The sequence below is a fragment of the Mytilus edulis genome, chromosome 9, assembly GCF_963676685.1.
Source record: "Mytilus edulis chromosome 9, xbMytEdul2.2, whole genome shotgun sequence".
Classification (NCBI taxonomy): Eukaryota; Metazoa; Mollusca; class Bivalvia; order Mytilida; family Mytilidae; genus Mytilus; species Mytilus edulis.
This window is the reverse complement of record NC_092352.1, coordinates 83,429,444-83,450,531: the sequence shown is the minus strand read 5'-3', so window position 1 is coordinate 83,450,531 and position 21,088 is coordinate 83,429,444. Positions and strand designations below refer to the sequence as shown.

Here is a 21,088-nt window from a genome sequence, read left to right as displayed (position 1 = left end):
TGTCCATTGTCCTTGACCTCATTTTCATGGTTCAGTGACTACTTGAAAAAAAAGTTGTAATTTTTTGTAATGTTAATTTCTCTTTAATTATGAGTTATAGGATAACTATATTTGATATTTGGTATGTGTATACCTTGCAAGGTCCTCATGCCCGTCAGTCAGTTTTCACTTGAATAAGACCTCATTTCATGGATCAGTGAACAAGGTTATGTTTTGATGGTCAAGTCCATATCTCAGATACTATAAGCAATAGGTCTAGCATATTTGGTGTATGGAATGATTGTAAGGTGTACATGTCCAACTGGCAATTATCATCTGACCTAGACCCCATTTTCATGGTTCAGTGGTCAAAATTAAGTTTTTGATATTTGGTCTTTTTTTCTAATACTATATATGCAATGGGTCAACTATATTTGGTGTATGGAAATATTTTATGATGTGCATGTTAGTCTCGCAGGTTTTATTTGAACTGGACCTCTTTTTCACAGTTTACAGGTTTTATTTGAACTTGACCTCATTTTCACGGTTCATTGCTCAGTGTTAAGTTTTTGTGTTTTGGACTGTTTTTCTTAAACTATAAGCAAAAGGTCAACTATATTTGTTGTATGGAAGTATTGTAAGCTGTACATGTCTGCCAGTCTTGGTTCATCCGACCTTGACCTTATTTTCATGGTTCATTGGTCAATGCTTAGTTTTCTTGGTTAAGTCTGTTTCTTAGAAACTTAATAAGCATTAGGTCAACTATATTTAGTGCATTGGATGATTGTAAGGTGTACATCTATTTCTTGTTTGGTTTATATGACCCTAACCTCATTTTCTTAGATCATTTTTGTCGAGCCTAAGACTTTAGTTGATAAAGAGACTAAGCAATCCTACATTTCGGCGTCGTAGGCAGCGTCCACAAATATTCACTCTGTGGTTAAAGTTTATCCATTTTTCCGTTTTTTACTTTTAAATGGACTTAGATTTTCTGCCAGGAAATAACACATTCACTCTGTGGTTAAACTTTTTAAAATTTTAATAACTTTCTTAAACTATTTTTGATTTGTACCAAACTTGGACAGAAGCTTGTTTATGATCAAAAGTTAGTATCTAGAAGGAAATTTTGTAAAAAAAAATAAATCCCATGTTTTCGTATTTAACTTTTAAATTGACTTAGATTTTCTGCGAAATAACACATTCACTCTGTGGTTAAACTTTTTAAAATTTTAATAACTTTCTTATACATTTTGTACTATTTTTGATTTGTACCAAACTTGGACAGATCCTTGTTTATGATCAAAAGTTAGTATCTAAAAGGAATTTTGGTTTTCTTCCTGTTAACATTACATTCAGTCTGCAGTTAAAGTTTTTAAACATTTATTAGATTCATAAACTAACCTGGATTTTTACCAAACTTGGACAGAAGCTTCTTACAATGATTTATTTCCTCATTTTTGTTGAGTCTGCAATTAAAAGAAAGAGTAGGCGAGACAGTGGGTTCCGCGGACACCTTAAGAAATTTTTAGTTTATGTGTTAAGAATTGAATGCTTCTTTTTGTAAATTTATTGGGGTGTAAAAGCATTGACCGAAGTACATTTTGTATGAAGCGCAGAAGGGCTTCATTTTAAAAATGTGCGCACGGTCAACGCTTTTACAACCCTATAAAATTACAAAAAGAAGCATTCAATACTTATAATTACATTTTTTAGCTATGATCATGAAAACACGAATTTTATATATTTTTTTATTTAATTCACCTGTGCACTTTATTGTTGGACCACATGTTATCATGAATGAAAAGTTGTATTGAGCATTGCAACTGCTTACCGAATAACACGTGTTGTGCAGTTAGCCAATCAGAATAAAGTATTATAATGAAACATACATCTAATGTAATTATATAGTTGTAGTATAGCTTTATATTAAGGACTTAATCAATATAATATCAATGATAAGTAAAGAAGGCAAGACATTTCATTGTGTGCACTCTTGTCTTACTGTTAATTTAAAAATGGTGTGAGTTTTTTTTAAATGTAAATATGCATCTTTTTGAGTAATAATTAGAACTTATAATTTTATGTCTGATACATGTATCTGTAAGTAAATTTCCCAGAAATCTCACATTTTTTCCATTTTTCAAAAATTGCAACAATAAATTCAGCAATTATTTCTGAATTTGCAGTACATTATATCTATATATTTTTGGGTTTTGTTTTATGGAGAATTTGGTGTTAATTATGGGAAGTAACGGATGCATGTCTTTTGTTGAAGATTGTGGTTTGAACCAAATTACAGTTTTTTTGTTTTTGTTTTGGGTATGTCTTTTTGGATTGTTGTGCCATTAAAAATGATATTTTATAATTCATTGGAAATACATCTAACGGGAGGGATTGTGCCTGATATTCATATGATGATTAGACATAATCTTTCAATCAGTTTAATTGAGGTCTGGAGCTGGCATGTCAGTTAACTGCTAGTGGTCTGTTGTTACTTATGTATTATTGTCATTTTATTTATTTTCTTTTGTTACATCTTTTGACATCGGACTCGGACTTCTCTTGAACTGAATTTTAATGTGCGTATTGTTATGCCTTTACTTTTCTACATTGGCTAGAGGTATAGGGGAAGGGTTGAGATCTCATAAACATGTTTAACCCCCGCCGCAATTTTGCGCCTGTCCCAAGTCAGGCGCCTCTGGCCTTTGTTAGTCTTGTATGATTTTTAATTTTAGTTTCTTGTGTATAATTCGGAGTTTAGTATGACATCCATTATCACTGTACTAGTATACATATTTTTAGGGGCCAGCTGAAGGACACCTATGGGTGTTGGAATTTCTCGCTACATTGAAGACCCATTGGTGGACTTCGGCTGTTGTCTGCTATATGGTCAGGTTGTTGTCCCTTTGACACATTCCCCATTTCCTTTCTCAATTTTATCTTGTACATTATAAACACAAATGATAACAAATGGGATTTACAAACTAGCATCTTGAGTGCTTTTATATATATGTTTTGTATCTTGGAAACTGTTTATTAAATCTTTAATAAAGTAAGTCATGAGGGTCTTATTTGATTTTATCTCCCGCTTAGAAATGGGACTGTTGAGCATTTGTTCCATTTACACACAAATCTCCACTGTGCAATTAGAATATGCAATATTAACTATAAATAACTACCTTAATTGTTTCTTAATGCAATATACTGAATGTAAAAAAATGTTTATGGCAAAAAAAATTGACCGATTTTAATTCAAAATGAAACATTAGTCGTTGAAGGCTAAGGTTTGTGACCGATTTTTATAATAATAATTATGTCATGCACTTAAAAAAGAAATTCAGAAAGAACATGTGCACTTAATAAGCAATTTCCTGTAATTAAATGTTGTAAAACAGAGATAAAACAATAATACTTCCTAATGCCAATAAGTATTGATCAAAATAATATTTACTTATCAATAGAAGAAACAAGAAAAGGTTTGATCTTACAATAGTATTTATCGACTTTTACTAATTCTTTACATCGGCTCACTAATTACAACCTATTATGGGATATAAAGGAAGCTGATGTTGGCTTATTTTGTCTTGTTAATGTATAATGGAAGTCAGCTTGGAGTTTTTATGGTATTACAGCTTTGCTAAAACTTAAGATAGTAGAAGATAAAAGATATGGGGTATCCATCCATGATACATGCACAGCAAAAAAGATATGGGGTATCCATCCATGACACATACACAGCAAAAAAGACATGGGGTATCCATCCATGACACATGCACAGCAAAAAAGATATGGGGTATCCATCCATGACACATACACAGCAAAAAAGATATGGGGTATCCTTCCATGACACATGCACAGCAAAAAAGATATGGGGTATCCATCCATGACACATACACAGCAAAAAAGATATGGGGTATCCTTCCATGACACATGCACAGCAAAAAAGATATGGGGTATCCATCCATGACACATACACAGCAAAAAAGACATGGGGTATTCATCCATGACACATGCACAGCAAAAAAGATATGGGGTATCCATCCATGACACATACACAGCAAAAAAGATATGGGGTATCTATCCATGACACATGCACAGCAAAAAAGATATGGGGTATCCATCCATGATACATACACAGCAAAAAAGATATGGGGTATCCATCCTTGTCACATACACAGCAAAAAAGATATGGGGTATCCATCAATGACACATACACAGCAAAAAAGATGTGGGGTATCCATCCATGATACATACACAGCAAAAAAGATATGGGGTATCCATCCATGATACATGCACAGCAAAAAAGATATGGGGTATCCATCCATGATACATACACAGCAAAAAAGATATGGGGTATCCATCCTTGTCATATACACAGCAAAAAAGATATGGGGTATCCATCAATGACACATACACAGCAAAAAAGATGTGGGGTATCCATCCATGATACATACACAGCAAAAAAGATATGGGGTATCCATCCATGACACATGCACAGCAAAAAAGATGTGGGGTATCCATCCATGACACATGCACAGCAAAAAAGATGTGGGGTATCCATCAATGACACATACACAGCAAAAAAGATATGGGGTATCCATCCATGATACATACACAGCAAAAAAGATATGGGGTATCCATCCATGACACATGCACAGCAAAAAAGATGTGGGGTATCCATCCATGATACATACACAGCAAAAAAGATATGGGGTATCCATCCATGATACATGCACAGCAAAAAAGATATGGGATATTCATCCATGACACATGCACAGCAAAAAAGATATGGGGTATCCATCCATGATACATGCACAGCAAGAAAGATATGGGGTATTCATCAATGACACATGCACAGCAAGAAAGATATGGGGTATCCATCCATGATACATGCACAGCAAAAAAGATATGGGGTATCCATCAATGACACATGCACAGCAAAAAAGATATGGGGTATCACTCCATGACACATACACAGCAAAAAAGATATGGGTTATCCATCCATGACACATGCACAGCAAAAAAGATAGGGGGTATCCATCCATGATACATATACAGCAAAAAAGATGTGGGGTATCCATCCTTGACACATACACAGCAAAAAAGATATGGGGTATCCATCCATGATACATACACAGTAAAAAAGATATGGGGTATCCATCCATGACACATGCACAGCAAAAAAGATATGGGGTATCCATCCATGACACATGCACAGCAAAAAAGATAGGGGGTATCCATCCATGATACATACACAGCAAAAAAGATATGGGGTATCCATCCATGACACATGCACAGCAAAAAAGACATGGGGTATCCATCCATGAAACATGTACAGCAAAAAAGACATGGAGTATCCATCCATGAAACATGTACAGCAAAAAAGACATGGGGTATCCATCCCTGACACATGCACATCAAAAAAGATATGGGGTATCCATCCATGATACATGCACAGCAAAAAAGATATGGGGTATCCATCCATGACACATGCACAGCAAAAAAGATAGGGGGTATCCATCCATGATACATACACAGCAAAAAAGATATGGGGTATCCAATCATGACACATGCACAGCAAATAAGACATGGGGTATCCATCCATGATACATACACAGCAAAAAAGATATGGGGTATCCATCCATGATACATGCACAGCAAGAAAGATATGGGGTATCCATCCATGATACATGCACAGCTAAAAAGACATGGAGTATCCATCCATGAAACATGTACAGCAAAAAAGACATGGGGTATCCATCCCTGACACATGCACATCAAAAAAGATATGGGGTATCCATCCATGATACATGCACAGCAAAAAAGATATGGGGTATCCATCCATGACACATGCACAGCAAAAAAGATATGGGGTATCCACCAATGACAACATGCACAGCAAAATAAGACAACACATAAGCAAAGGAACAGCTCTTTTATTTAAGGAATATCTGTAATATTTTTTCTGTCCATAAAGAAATTATATAAAAAATGTGGTGCACACTGAATAACCCACGTAGAGGGTTATTTTAAAGTGTGCACCACATTTTTTATGTTATTTCGAATAGACAGAATAAATATTACAGTCAGTTCTTATAATTTAATTCTAAATTCCATTTCAAACCGGAGTAAATCATGAAATAACGTTGATGACTTCACGGTCACATGACAAAATTATGTCTATGAGTTGATAAACACAACATCAGCCAATCAGAAGACGCGTTACATCCAAAATAAAAATTTTGCTGTTTTATTAATATATGTTCTGTCTGCTCTTCATCTTAAAGACATAATGATTGAGGTCTTCAACTGTCACCTCACTGCAAGTTCAAGGCTTTAAAACAGTACAAGGAAATTGTGCCTTTAATATATAATGAATGCAATTATTTTTCTCTGAAATATTGTCATCAAAATCAATTTGAATACAATACAAAATAATTTTTGATAGTGACAACATCAGTGATTAAAGATCAATGCTAACTGAATTTATTTATTGGGAGACATCCATCCGACATACTCAACAAACATGAAGTGTTTTGAGATGAATGATTGAAGTACAAACTGAACATGATCAAATACAATCCATACTTTCAATTTGAACTCAAAATTATAATCAATGGAAATTAATGTTAATTAGAAATTAAGGCGGATGTAATCAGTTATATTCAGCATTTAAAGCAGAAACAATTTTATAAAGTTACTGAAAGTTGGTTTTATAAATGTGTATAAAGATACTGGAAGTTGGTTTTGTACAGATGTTAACATTAACTTACTGAATTTGGTTTTGTACACATTTATAAATTAAGTTACCAAAAGTTGATTATGCACACATCATCGTGTCACATGTATTAATTAAGTAACTGAAATGTTGTTTTGCTATCATGTATACATTTATAATGTTGCACACATGTATAAAAATAAGTTACTGAAATTTTGTCTTGCTCACATGTATAAATTGAGTTACTGAACATTGGTTTTGCACAAAAGTATAAATTAAGTTACTGGAAGCTGGTTATACACATGTTTATAAAGTTACTGGAAGTTGGTTTTGCACATATGTATAAAGTTACTGAAAGTTGGTAATACACACATGTATGAAGTTTCTGAAGGTTCCGTTAGATAAATTGGACACATTAAGGATAATATATTTATGTGACAATAGTTTTCATTTAAATGTCTATAAATTTGAATTTTTAAGGAAGCAATATTATTCTCTCAAATTGTCATAAAAATCAATGAGAAAACAATGGAACTATAAATTTTACAATGACAACCATCTGTGTGATATTAGATCAATGATAATTGTATTTTGTTGTCAAGAGTCTATCATTCATACTTCAAATATGTGAAGTGATTTGTGATAGGGACCTGAAGTACAAATCTATCATGATAAATTACATTCACTTCTCTTCAAATGCAACTTTTATTTTGAGCTGTGATTTATAATCGTGAGAGGTTTGTTTTTGACGGATCTGAAGGATGAAATGATGGTTTTATAAAGTTATACTATAAAAAAAAAGATGTACGTGGTATGATTGCCAATGAGACAACTGTCCACAAGAGACCAAAATGACAGAGACATTAACAACTATAGGAATACTGTTTAATTTAGGATAACGTTCTTAGAAATTGAAAAGTAGAAAAATATTTATGCAAAACTGTACGAGGGACAGCCAATATTTCAAAAAGAAAACACAAAAGCAAGACATTAAAAAAGATTATGGCTAGCGTGAATAGTTGACCTTTAACAGGACCAAAACAAACTTCTGAAGTTTCAAATAAGAGTGATGGTTACGGTAGGATCAAAACTGGTTATCAAAACTGAGCAAGGCCATGCACAAGGGGACCAACCGAAAATGAAAACTGTCAAAGAATTGGCATAATTGCATAAAAGGGGAAAAAAGAAAAGAGAAGAAAGAAATAATGAAAGGATAAGAAAAGTGTCCAATTATGAAATACCAGAAATGACAGGAATACAGTAAGATCATCATCAGTCAACAAGCCAACTTTTGATAACAATTCTTTTTGTGATTTATTTGAGTTATCTTGATTTACCTTCTGTATTAATTCCATATAAAATTATTGATAAATTACGGTAAGACTGCTTGTATGATTATAACAAAACATATAGTTCTGAAAAAACTAAACTAATACACAAGTGTCCAGTTAACTAGGTTTTTCTGATTAATTGGTTGACCTTCTATTAATAAATTGTGTTTCTAAAAAAAGTTAAAATTACTTTATAACTTTTTTTGTCATACTTGTCATGCAAAAGACGATTACCAGGAGGCATTTGCATATGGATTGTGTCATTTGCATAAATATGTTGTATTTTTATTTAGAAATTTCATAAAGATAACAGATTGTTGCCATGACCTACTTGCTTTAATTAAAATCATTTATCTTTATGAAATTTTCACATTTTACAGGAAATACTATATATGTTTAACTAAATATCTAAAGGCTATATACTGAACATGTTCCAACTGTTAAAATAAAAATTTCCTAACAGTTTAAAGTATATAAAACTGTTTTGTTTTCTAAAAAAAAAGATTTGGTTGATTGATTGCTGGTTAGCTTAGACAATAAAAATACACAAGTGAGGTCTGTCAAAACTTCAAGAATCTAAATTTCAACATTTCTTGGGTTTTATCTGACTGGAAAAGGAACAACAATAGTCTGTCCTCCAAACAGTATTAAGGTGGTACCTAACACTACAGGGAGATAACTCTGTAAAGTCAGCTAAACGTTTTAATTACAGCGTGTTGTAAAAGGAATATTAAGCTTCTCAATGATCAAAATTGGTGTTTGTCAAATTGCTATATAACCAGTGTAATTTTTCTGACAAAACGGTTGGTTCATATTTTTATTTAGTCTCAAAGTTAATACTTTGACAAAATTTTATGAAAATTAAACGAGCCAAATTAATGAAAGTGTTGGGTATCACCTTAAGTTCACAGGATAGTTTGACACATGGAATTGTTAAAACAATTTTGTAAATACATGTATATATAGCATTATAGGAAGAAACTACTTATTAAACTAAGCTTAAATAGTCAACAGTTACATATAGAAGCAGGGAAATTCACAGGCATTATTATATATGTTTCAGAAGCTATTGGAGACTTATAGTTAAGTTGTACTTCGCTTTACATTGCTATGTGTCCTCACTTGTTTTGCATTTAAACTATGTGTTGTCTGCAGATATTATTGTTCTTTTTCAGAAACTATTTAGCTAATAAAAGTATCTTTTTTCAGCCAATAACACTTTGCACATTTCTATGTGTACACACATGTTTTCCAATTTAAACAGTATACATTTTTCTGTTCCACAGTTTTGTTGTATTAAACCAGACATAACAGATTGTACAATTTAAAAGAGGGATGAAAGATACCAAAGGGACAGTCAAACTCATAAATCTAAAACAAACTGACAACGCCATCGCTAAAAATGAAAAAGTCAAACAAACAACAGCACACACGACACAACATAGAAAACTAAAGAATAAACAACACAAACCCCACCAAAAAACTAGGGGTGATCTCAGGTGCTCCGGAAGGGTATGTGTGCACATTTTTTTTTCAATTTAATTTAGTGAATATCTTTCTGTTTCAGAGGCTGCTGGATTTTCAGAGACCACAATGTCATGCAATGGAGTTGTGTTCAAAGACTGTAGTCCTACATTTTGTATTAGCCGCCAGGGTATCATCAATCTTAACAAATCTCATTCACTGTTTAGTTTCCGTAGACGCAACAAGTTCACCAAGATGGCGGAACATTTTGAGTACAATCATATTCCTGCCCAACTCTCATCCATTCAAAACTTTCATGTCAAAAGTGTTTTATGCTATCATGAGTCAACAGTCGTTCTTCATCTAGTCAGAAACATGATGACACAATTTGGTGTTATTGACTTGGAGACAAACAAATTCCTAGGTGTCTTTGGTAAAAAGAATGTTGAATTTGTGAATGAGGCCTTGCGTGGAGAGATAAGTCCTGATGGAACTGTGTGCCTGATTAAAATTCCAAGCATAAAATCAGACAATAACAGTGCATTTGTCTTCCAGTTATTTTGTCTCAAGAAGAGAGAGTTGATAAGGGAGGTTACTCTGCCATTTCATCATAGTTTATTTGCATTTGATCCAAGATTCAGTTCATCTAGAATAGCTGCCACAAGTTTTCTACGAGGAGAGGATAACAGTTTAAGTTTGGTGCAGTTGGATTCGTGGTCGGTGCTCCGTACAAATCCACGAGTTGACGATATGCATTCTAGTCTAAATCCACATTTAAAAGATATATTCTTTGCCAAAGATGGCTACCTAATCTTTGCCATTATGGTTTCCAGTGGAGCAGGTTGTTGTTGTCGTGAAAAAAGGGCACGTCGCATGCAGCCAGTTGATGTTTGCGTTTATATATTTAATGCTGACACAACACAAACACTTCATTGTATCCAATACAATCGCTTCATCTGTGCAATACATTCTTGTCCTGTCAATTACCTGCCAATATTTTCAAACTGTGGAAGTCGAATGGCAATAGTTTTAAATGACAAAGAAACACAGTACGACCATTTACAGATTTACAAACTACCGACTGCTGGCAGTCTACAGAACCGATGTCGTATCCGGATATTACAACAGTTCCAGTACCCTGATATTATACAGAGGTTACCCCTACCAACCAGACTGATTCAGTACCTTCAGTTTCAGCCAGAATTTGCATAGACTAGTTTATATTGTTTTTTCAAAATTGGGGCATTTATATAATCATGGCTATGGCCAGTATAAATTCATACGAGGTCACTTTGGCCAGTATAAATTCATTTAAGGTCACCGTGGCCAGTATAAATTCATTTGAGGTCACTTTGGCCAGTAGCTCAGTAAGAAAAAAAAAAGTAATCACTGGTCCCAGTACTGGTTAGAAATTATACAAAATATACTGTATCTGCATATTTAAAAACATTTCTGTCACCCAAAAGTACAAATTAACAAATTATTTTGTGAAATATGGTAGTTGGTTTGAATAATTATAAAATTTCACTGACACACAATTATTTTGTGAAATGTTATAATTGGTTTGTATTTGAAATTTAACCAACCAGTAATATTAAGCAGGAAGATTTGACAATCAAAATATATAGTTGTTTATACTAATAAGGAAAGATTTACTTTATAACATTTATTAATGTTCATATTATTGATTCATGACCTGTTTTTTTCCCCTGTTATTAGTTTATTCGGGATAAAACAGATAACAGGAAAAATTATTCAATAAAAAGGCAAAATATATTGCTATTGTAATTATGATATGTTAAATATTGCCAGTTGAAAATGAAATAACTTGATCATAATTTAATTATTTCACAAAAAAAAGGAAAAGATTGAAAAAATAAATTGTTTAACTTAGAATATTTTAGTAATTTACTTTTCATTGACACCTTTGGCTATTTTTACTAGAAAAAGCTGAAAATTTTTTTCTGACACTTTTATATCATAAGGATTTACATTCCTGTTTAGAGTAGAAAAAGCTCTGGTGGTCAGACTAAATTTTTTGGATTAGGTTTTATTCTTAGTGTGACCACACCATACATGGGGCCAGGTTATTTTAGCCCCTTTTTAAAGTCTTCAATCTGACTAGTCATGTAAGCTGTGATCCTTATTGTATTAGATTACATGTGTGAAATGTGATAAGCAAAAGTGTGACTGCTATGTACATGGTATCTATGTGATGTCACTTATATGTATACAGCAAAAACTATTGATGTGATAACAAGTTCTCTTGAAAATGTTTCAATTCTAATTCAATTTTATGATCAGTTACGATAAATGATCTAAATTACAAACATCTTTTCTATATGAGAAAATTGGTTTCAATACATGAAAGATTCAACATGTAGGAACATAGCCATGGATAAATAAAAAATGGAAATGACTAAGCACCATCTTACTATACAAATCCCTGCGATTTGCAAGAAAATAATTTATACATACTTTAGACTCGGATGATAATATAAAAGAATATTGTGTAAAGCATATATTGATTGTTTGTTAAGTATAATGTATATTTATATGTATGATATTCATATTTATTATGTGTGAATGGTATATGCTAAAAGTAATGTTTTATGCTATTTGTGCTACCTGCAGGTGCTGTCTCTGTTGTGTAATAGTGTGCTAGGCCCACAGTGCTGTTAGTGCTTTGATCAAAATTTGGGAAACTGAAATATGTTTCTTTTGTGTTTGTTCTATTGTTAAATATGTTAAATGATTGTAAATTTTAGAATGAAAGCCAAACTGATGTGATATAAGCTGTTTGAATGTTGTTTTGTTGTCTAATTTTTAAGGATAAAATGTAAAAGTTTGAACAGTAACTTTAAATTCATTTGATTTTACAGTTTACCTTCATTTTCATTTTTGACAAATGACAAAAAAATTTTAAAAGGACATATTGAAGAGAAAAATGAAATTTTAAAGGAATATTGTTATTTTTTGTTCATCTTAAAAAGTGCAGAACTGGTTATCGAAATGATCTTTATTTGACTATTAAAGTTGATTTTATAGTTTTAAATCTTACAATTTCATCATTCTCTTTATCGTTATCCTAGCATTTGCACATTCAATATCAGATTTAATTTTCTTTTGTTGGGACTTGTAAGTTATTGTTAAACATTTATGAGTTTGACTGATAAGTGATGCAATATTGTTTGGTGCATAACTTAACAATCTTCTTGCAATATTGAAAGTATTCATCTTATATAAACAAGAATTTTGTATGATTGTTCAGATAAAATATTGAAACGGTCTAAATTTAACATTCTGAATTTGCAAATGACTTGTAATTAATTTTGCATGTTGATTGCAATTCACCTGAATTTAACTTTCTGATCATTTTGTGCATAAATCAACATACTTATATATATATATATATTACTGTAGATTCATTTATTGCTTTTGGTTCTCATTAATGATTTTCATGAATTTCCAGAGGATAAATAAGGTTATTGAGTTGAAAAAATACAGAATTCTGACTGGTAACAAAGTTCATTAAAATACAGAATTCTGATTGGTTATAAGTTTAACAAAATAAAAAGCTCTGGTTTATTTAGTTCAACAAAATATAGAATTCTGATTGGTTAAGTTCAACAAGATACAGAACTCTGATAGGATAATTTCCAAAAAATACAGAATTCTGATTGGTTATAAGTTCAACAAAATAAAGAGCTCTGGTTTATTAAGTTCAACAAAATATAGAATTCTGATTGGTTAAGTTCAACAAGATACATAACTCTGATAGGATAATTTCCAAAAAATACAGAATTCTGATTGGTTAATTTCAACAAAATACAGAATTCTGATTGATTAAATTCAACAAAATACAGAATTCTGATTGGTTTCATTTCATGCAGAAGTTGTCAAGACCATGAAATAATGTATCTATAAAAATTATGTTTTATCAATCAATGAAAATTGAAAGCCATTGAAATTAATGAATCCACAGTATATATAAGATGTACCTGTATTGTTTGAAAGAGAAATCACTTTTACAGAATCATATCAAATCACCAAGTGCTATATACATTTTTGTTCAAAATATATAATGGGTCATTAAATTCATAAATTATGGAATTTTGATTGTTGAGCTCCTGTCTTATTCAAGTTTACAACTGCATGTACATCAACTTTTTAATAAGTGACAATTTTTAAACACCTTCCCTTTTCAAAGCGAAATATTTGAAAAAGTGTGTTGATCTTTTAAGAATTATCTCCCATGTGACAGATTTTCAAGGTTTTACAATTACAATTAATTTTAACAGTGAAAAACCAAATGCATAAGTATGCATGCTAAGATCTTAGTGGTCATGGTGGTTCAAAATAAAATTCATTAATTACAAAAAGTCTCAGCCATTGCAGTCTTTTTTGAATTCCCATGTATAGCAGATTCTAATGACATTGGTGCAGTAAAAAAACATGTATATTATCAAAAATGTAATACTATAAAAAAAATATAAACTTTATGTTGTCAGCTTACTAATCAGTATACATTTATATGTGTCTTGTAATTAGCTTTTGATATATGACAAATGTCATCTGACAGCTAAAAATCTATAAATAGCACAAGGAAATCTGTATAAAATAGCACTGCAAAATGTATTTGATATGTTATTCATGCAACAAATGTATTACAGCCAAATAGTAGAAGCTTATAAATTCAATAATTATTATTTCTATGTAGGATTTGGGAACATAATTATTTTTATGTTTATTTTTTTATAATAACTATGATAAGTGTGTGTAAACACTATCTGCTATAGGGTTTTTAATAGATTTTTTACACAGTTGGGGACAGGTTTAGGTTGTGAAAATCTAGACTTTAACTTATTCAATATTTGTCTGAAGTCTAACAGTCTTTTTTTTTATAGTCTTTTCCAGCCAAGGGACATCCATAACTTACTCAGAGTCAACAAATTTGTGTTATCCCAAAAAAATCCAAATTGATGAAACACAAAATAAACAAAGTAACTTGTCAAATATGTTACAGTAAAAATTCTATTACATTATAGAAAGTACTAGTTAACCATTTTTAACATCAAGGATTTGTACATCTATTCTTCAAATAATGTAAGATTAATAGCATATCGTAAAAGCTTTTACTATTGCTTGTTCATCATTATCAACAATAATATCAAATACGATAAAAAATAAAATGATGATTTAGATATAAAAGTTTTTTGCATCTATAAGGAAATTTTGTACAATCTATTCTTCAAATTATAAGAAAAAAGAAAATGGTAAAAGCTTTTAACAACACTATTTCAAATATGATAAATAATAAAATTATGATATTAGATATAAAAGAACATTTTTTGCATTTATCCTCCAAATAATGGTAAAAAAAGAATGCAGTGTCAGCTTTGTGTTTTTATTGTTTATGACTTGAGTATGGTTGTACAATCCCTAGTGTGTCATTCTGTGGCAGATTATACTATTGATTTCTGTAACAGAATCTTTGTAGTAATTTGTAACTGTGATTTTATTTGTACATAATGACACCTTTATATGTCATAATTGTATTTATGAAATATTCTAGTCAATTCTCCAGACATTCATGCATCATGTTTCATATAATTTTAACCGTCTGGTGGCTTTTTTCGCAGGCGGATAGCTTTAGTGATGGTATTTTTATAGAATATTTTGATACATAGTCTTTTTCTTAGGGATTGTCATCTGTAGTATTGTTAGCTCACCTGGCCTAAAAGGCCATGTGAGCTTTTCTCATCACTTGGCGTCCGTCGTCGTCGACGTCGTCGTCGTCGTCGTCGTCGTCGTCGTCTGTCGTCGTTAACAATTTTTCAAACATCTTCTCCTCTGAAACTACTGAATGGATTTGAATGAAACTTAACATGATTGTTCCTTAGTATATCCTGCACAAAATGTGCGCTTCGATTTTTGATCCGTCAAAAAACATGGCCGCCGTTACTTAAAATAGAACATAGGGGTCAAATGCAGTTTTTGGCGTATATCTCAAAAACGAAAGCATTTAGAGCAAATCTGACATGGGGTAAAAATGTTCATTAGGTCAAGATCTATCAGCCCTGAAATTTTCAGATGAATCAAACAAACCGTTGTTGGGTTGCTGCCACTTAATTGGTAATTTTAAGGAAATTTTGCAGTTTTTGGTCATTATCTTGAATATTATTATAGATAAAGATAAACTGTAAACAGCAAAAAAGATCAGCAAAGTAAGATCTGCAAATAAGTTAATATGACCAAAATTGTCAATTGACCCCTTAAGGGGTTATTGTCCTTTAATGACAATTTTTCACAATTTGTTCATCATATTTGCTAACTTTAAAAAATCTTCTCCTCTGAAACTACTGAATGGATTTGGTTAAAACTTAGCATGATTGTTCCTTAGATTATCCTGCACAAAGTGTGTGCTTTGATTTTTGATCCGTCAAAAAACATGGCCGCCGTTACTTAAAATAGAACATAGGGGTCAAATGCAGTTTTTGGCTTATATCTCAAAAACGAAAGCATTTAGAGCAAATCTGACATGGGGTAAAAATGTTCATTAGGTCAAGATCTATCAGCCCTGAAATTTTCAGATGAATCAAACAAACCATTGTTGGGTTGCTGCCACTTAATTGGTAATTTTAAGGAAATTTTGCAGTTTTTGGTCATTATCTTGAATATTATTATAGATAAAGATAAACTGTAAACAGCAAAAAAGATCAGCAAAGTAAGATCTGCAAATAAGTTAATATGACCAAAATTGTCAATTGACCCCTTAAGGGGTTATTGTCCTTTAATGACAATTTTTCACAATTTGTTCATCATATTTGCTAACTTTAAAAAATCTTCTCCTCTGAAACTACTGAATGGATTTGGTTAAAACTTAGCATGATTGTTCCTTAGATTATCCTGCACAAAGTGTGTGCTTTGATTTTTGATCCGTCAAAAAACATGGCCGCCGTTACTTAAAATAGAACATAGGGGTCAAATGCAGTTTTTGGCTTATATCTCAAAAACGAAAGCATTTAGAGCAAATCTGACATGGAGTAAAAATGTTCATTAGGTCAAGATCTATCAGCCCTGAAATTTTCAGATGAATCAAACAAACCATTGTTGGGTTGCTGCCACTTAATTGGTAATTTTAAGGAAATTTTGCAGTTTTTGGTCATTATCTTTAATATTATTATAGATAAAGATAAACTGTAAACAGCAAATATGATCAGCAAAGTAAGATCTACAAATAAGTCAATTTGACCAAAATTGTCAATTGACCTCTTTAGGAGTTATTGCCCTTTAAAGACTTTTTTCACAATTTGTTCATCATGTTGACTTACTTTAAAAAATCTTCTCTTATGAAACTGCTGTATCAATTTCAGCCAAACTTAGGCTAAATGAGTTTCAGAGTTTCAGAGTATCTAGTATAAATTTTATATTTCATTTCCTTGTATGTCAAGAAACATAGCTCCTATGGCTAAAATAGAACATAGGAGAAAATGATTTTTTTTTGCTTTTGAAGAAAATAGGACGATTCAAAGAACAATTAAATAAATTGAAAAGCCAAAATAATCATTGATGAGAGATTAAACCAAAAAAATTCAGGTGAGCGATTCAGGCTCTTGAGAGCCTCTTGTTTCCATTACAAACCAACTTAAAAGTCCCAGAAATTTCTACTTTCATTGATAAGGCTAAATTTAAAAATATGTTTCCTGTTACCATTTGTTAATAATTAAATGTGACCTTCAACTTTTTGGTTAATCTTTCACTGTTTCTCTTAAGGGAAAATTAAGAATTTTATGTTTTTTTTCATAAAAAAACATTTTTCTTTAAAAAAAATGCAAATGAAAATTTTATTAGCAATAAGCCTTAATGTTCATCCTATTATAACAGAAAACATATATATGTCATATTTTTAGCCCATCCTTGACACACACAGAAACCTCCAAACCTCATCTTGATATTAAAGTCCCATTATGACTAAAGCAGCTTTTTTGCATAAGGATTACTCTTCTATTTGATATTACTAAAACATTCTTAGCACTTACTTACTCAACAAATATCATTCATCTGCTAGCAAACTTTAATTTTCATAGAAAATTGTAATTGCCTTCTGGCGTTAACATGTGTATAAGTGCATAAAACTAAGAGTAACTGTTAGTTTCAACCAATTCTTATAACATTTCCGATGAACCTCACTTTATTGATTTGACCATTGTACATTTAAATGATTTTGCAGTTGAAAAACACGATCATTTTTGTTCTGGTCATTCACATCTTAAACAAACAGCTCCTATATATGTTTACTATTTGAACCAGAGACTGTTCATTTTTGCTTTTGGAGAACTTTTCGGAAACATCATTAAAGATGGAACATTCATACTAAAGCCAATGGAATCATTATGCAAAATGTTTTTTTTCAAAATTACACTTTTTCATTAAATTTAACATTTTAACATGATGCTTTTACAAAAAATTGTCAAAATTGTCATTTCTGTTGAAGACAAATAACATAAAAATTTATAAACAACTATTGAACTTTCAATTTGCTTCTGGTTGGAATATTCAATTGCAGGTATTTTTATTTGTATTAATTCATAAACATTTAATATTTTAAAACATTTTTCATTAGAAATTCTGTTTTCAGATATTGAAATTCAGAAATAAGTGGAAAATATAAGTTTATTTATTTAGTTTAATTCCCAGGTAAATAATTAATATGAAAATGGGACCAGTTTTAAAATCAAGATTTTATTATTGCACAATATAATTAGTGTCAACAATATTTTATTATAAATTATGCAATTACAACATATATTCACATTTACAAATAGGATTCAGAAACAAGCAACAAGTGCATATGCTAATCTGTCTCCTTGTAGTCCTTTTTAATGTAGAAAATGTTGATACAATAACATTTGACAATAAGTCTATATGAAATATTGTGAACAGGGGTTATAAATTAACAATTACTTTTAATGTGAGGACATGAAAATTGCAACTGTATGACCTGAGGTATATTTTGTGTATATGCTTTGGTGTTATGTAATATGCAGTATATATTATATTGTTTTTAAAATTTAAAAGCAAAACATTGTTTTAAACATGATAAAGAAACAGGACAAAATGTGAGGCTCAGAACACTTTTCTCATTTTATTATTTTTTCTAAATTGTAAAGCATTTTTACTTGACATGGAAATGAAATTTTAAAGAAATTGTATATTTAAGGATAGATTTGCATATGACATAATTAATAATGTCTAATTGAATTTCTATACCATTCTTATTTTATCACTTGTTCCTCAAATCATAAATCAAGCATTATTTTCAAATTGTGCAATTTTGCAATTGTTTTCCTCATTGTTATTATTTATTTATTTGTTAATTATATAACTATAGTGATTTTGCCTGCCAAAATGATGAGCTCAGTGCTAAGCAGTGTGTTTATACTCTACATGAGATCACTGTGGACAAATAAAAGTTTAAAAATCTGTTTGTTTTTGTTATTATAGTTAAACTAGAGAAAGGGACATAACTCTATGATATTTAAACATAGGAAAAGGAACATAACTCTATATTAGTTAAACATAAGGAAAGGGACATAACTCTAAGATAGTTAAAACTAGAGGAAGGGATATAACTCTATGATAGTTAAAACTAGGAAAAGGGACATAACTCTATTTCAATTAAAACTAGAGAAAGGGACATAACTCTATGACAGTTAAAACAAGAGAAAGGGACATAACTCTATATTAGTTAAAATTAGAGGAAGAGACATAACTCTATATTAGTTACAACTAGAGGTAGGGACATAACTCTATGTTAGTTAAAACAAGAGAAAGGGACATAACTCTTTAACACCACTGGTGTGTGGTATGATTGCCAATAAGAAAACCCTTCACTAGAATCTCAGTAAGTTGATGTATGCAATTTAGGTCACCATTCTGATTTCAACAATGAGAAAAAAAACAATGTTGCAAAGCAAGCTTAAAAAAAGCACCCACATGAAAAAATTTAAAAGAATATAAATGAGAGAAATTTCAGTCTGACAGTCTGATCTATGTACAAAAGGAGAATAATAAACAGATATGATATACAGTAATTAACAAATGACAACCACTGAACTATAGGCTCCTGGCTTGGGATATTCCCATACAAAATGTGGCAGGGTTAAACATGTTTGCTGGTTCCAAATCCCCTCATTTTGGACAGTGGAATAACAGAACAGCAGAACAACAAACTATAGCAATCAGATGAAAAGGACTTAACTAATCAGATTGATACTTAGAAGTTAGCACACCAAACTAACGAAAAAAACCAATAGTACATGTCTGAGAGAACTGGCAGATACTGAAAGCTTGTTCAAAGCTTAAAGCAAAAAAATTATGTATCTAAGACTAAAATGTTTGAGTCAACCATTTTCATAAACATATGTATATCTTGTATGTAATACAGATTTATATAAAGGGATGAAGAAGTATGGTCTTTCCCAGATTTTTCCCACCTGGCAGTAAAACGGTTGGTCTGATTGGAGAGGTATAATTCAATGTCTTCCGTAGAAAGAATGACATGGTATCTACACTTGAAGAGTTCTTGCAACAACTCTGATAGGTCAATCAATAGGATGTTCCAACAACTCTGATAGGTCAATCAATAGAATGTTCCAACAACTCTGATAGGACAATCAATAGGATGTTCCAACAACTCTGACAGGTCAATCAATAGGATGTTTCAACAACTCTGATAGTTCAATCAATAGGATGTTCCAACAACTCTGATAGGTCAATCAATAGGATGCTCCAGCAACTCTGACAGGTCAATCAATAGGATGTTCCAAAGCAAACAACTCTGATAGGTCAATCAATAGGATGTTCCAAAGCAAACAACTCTGATAGGTCAATCAATAGGATGTTCCAACAACTCTGATAGGTCAATCAATAGCATGATCCAAAGCAAAATTTCGTCCTTTATCTTACATATTTTAATATGCAGTGGAGTTCAAATATAATTTTTGAAATTTCTTACATTTTGTTTGACATTTACTCCATACTGGCAGTTGAGCCAGGTGGTTAAATACATTGTAATGCATCTTATTCTGTTATTTTTGCAATAGCTTTTGTCCCAGACCAGACGGATGAGCTAGTGTTAGAGGAACCAATGTTGCATTGGTATTGCTAATTTGTTTTATGTTTACTAGAACACACCCGCGAAATCGCGGGCATTCAGAGCGGAGTTAAAAGTATGTAAAGTGTTGTTAGAAGTTTTATACCTCCTCCTTCATTTCCAAAATTCCCAATTTTTGGTTTTCTATCAATTTCAATATGAACATACATTTAGTATGTTATGAACATTTAAGTAAGGAGACTGTAGTTCAGTGGTTGTCGTTTGTTTGTGTGTTACATATTTGTTTTTCGTTCCTTTTTTTGTACATAAATAAGGCCGCTAGTTTTCTCGTTTGAATTTTTTTTACATCGTCATTTCGGGGCCTTTTAAAGCTAAGTATGCGGTATGGGCTTTGTTCGTTGTTGAAGGCCGTACGGTGACATATAGTCGTTAATTTCTGTGTCATTTTGGTCTCTTGTGGAGAGTTGTCTCAACATG

General features: G+C 31.5%; 1 protein-coding gene across 5 annotated transcripts in view; it reads left to right on the top strand.

The window, feature by feature from the left end:
- Nucleotides 1–14,012, top strand: part of LOC139489206 (uncharacterized) — a 45,030-nt gene extending 31,018 nt beyond the window's left edge. For all 5 annotated transcript variants that reach the window (XM_071275405.1, XM_071275406.1, XM_071275402.1 and 2 more), the window contains one exon: nucleotides 9,596–14,012. In XM_071275405.1, coding sequence (XP_071131506.1) covers nucleotides 9,596–10,704 — 1,109 coding nt within the window. In that variant the 3' untranslated portion in view covers nucleotides 10,705–14,012. The remainder of the gene's footprint in view (nucleotides 1–9,595) is intronic.
- Nucleotides 14,013–21,088: the final 7,076 nt, after the last annotated feature.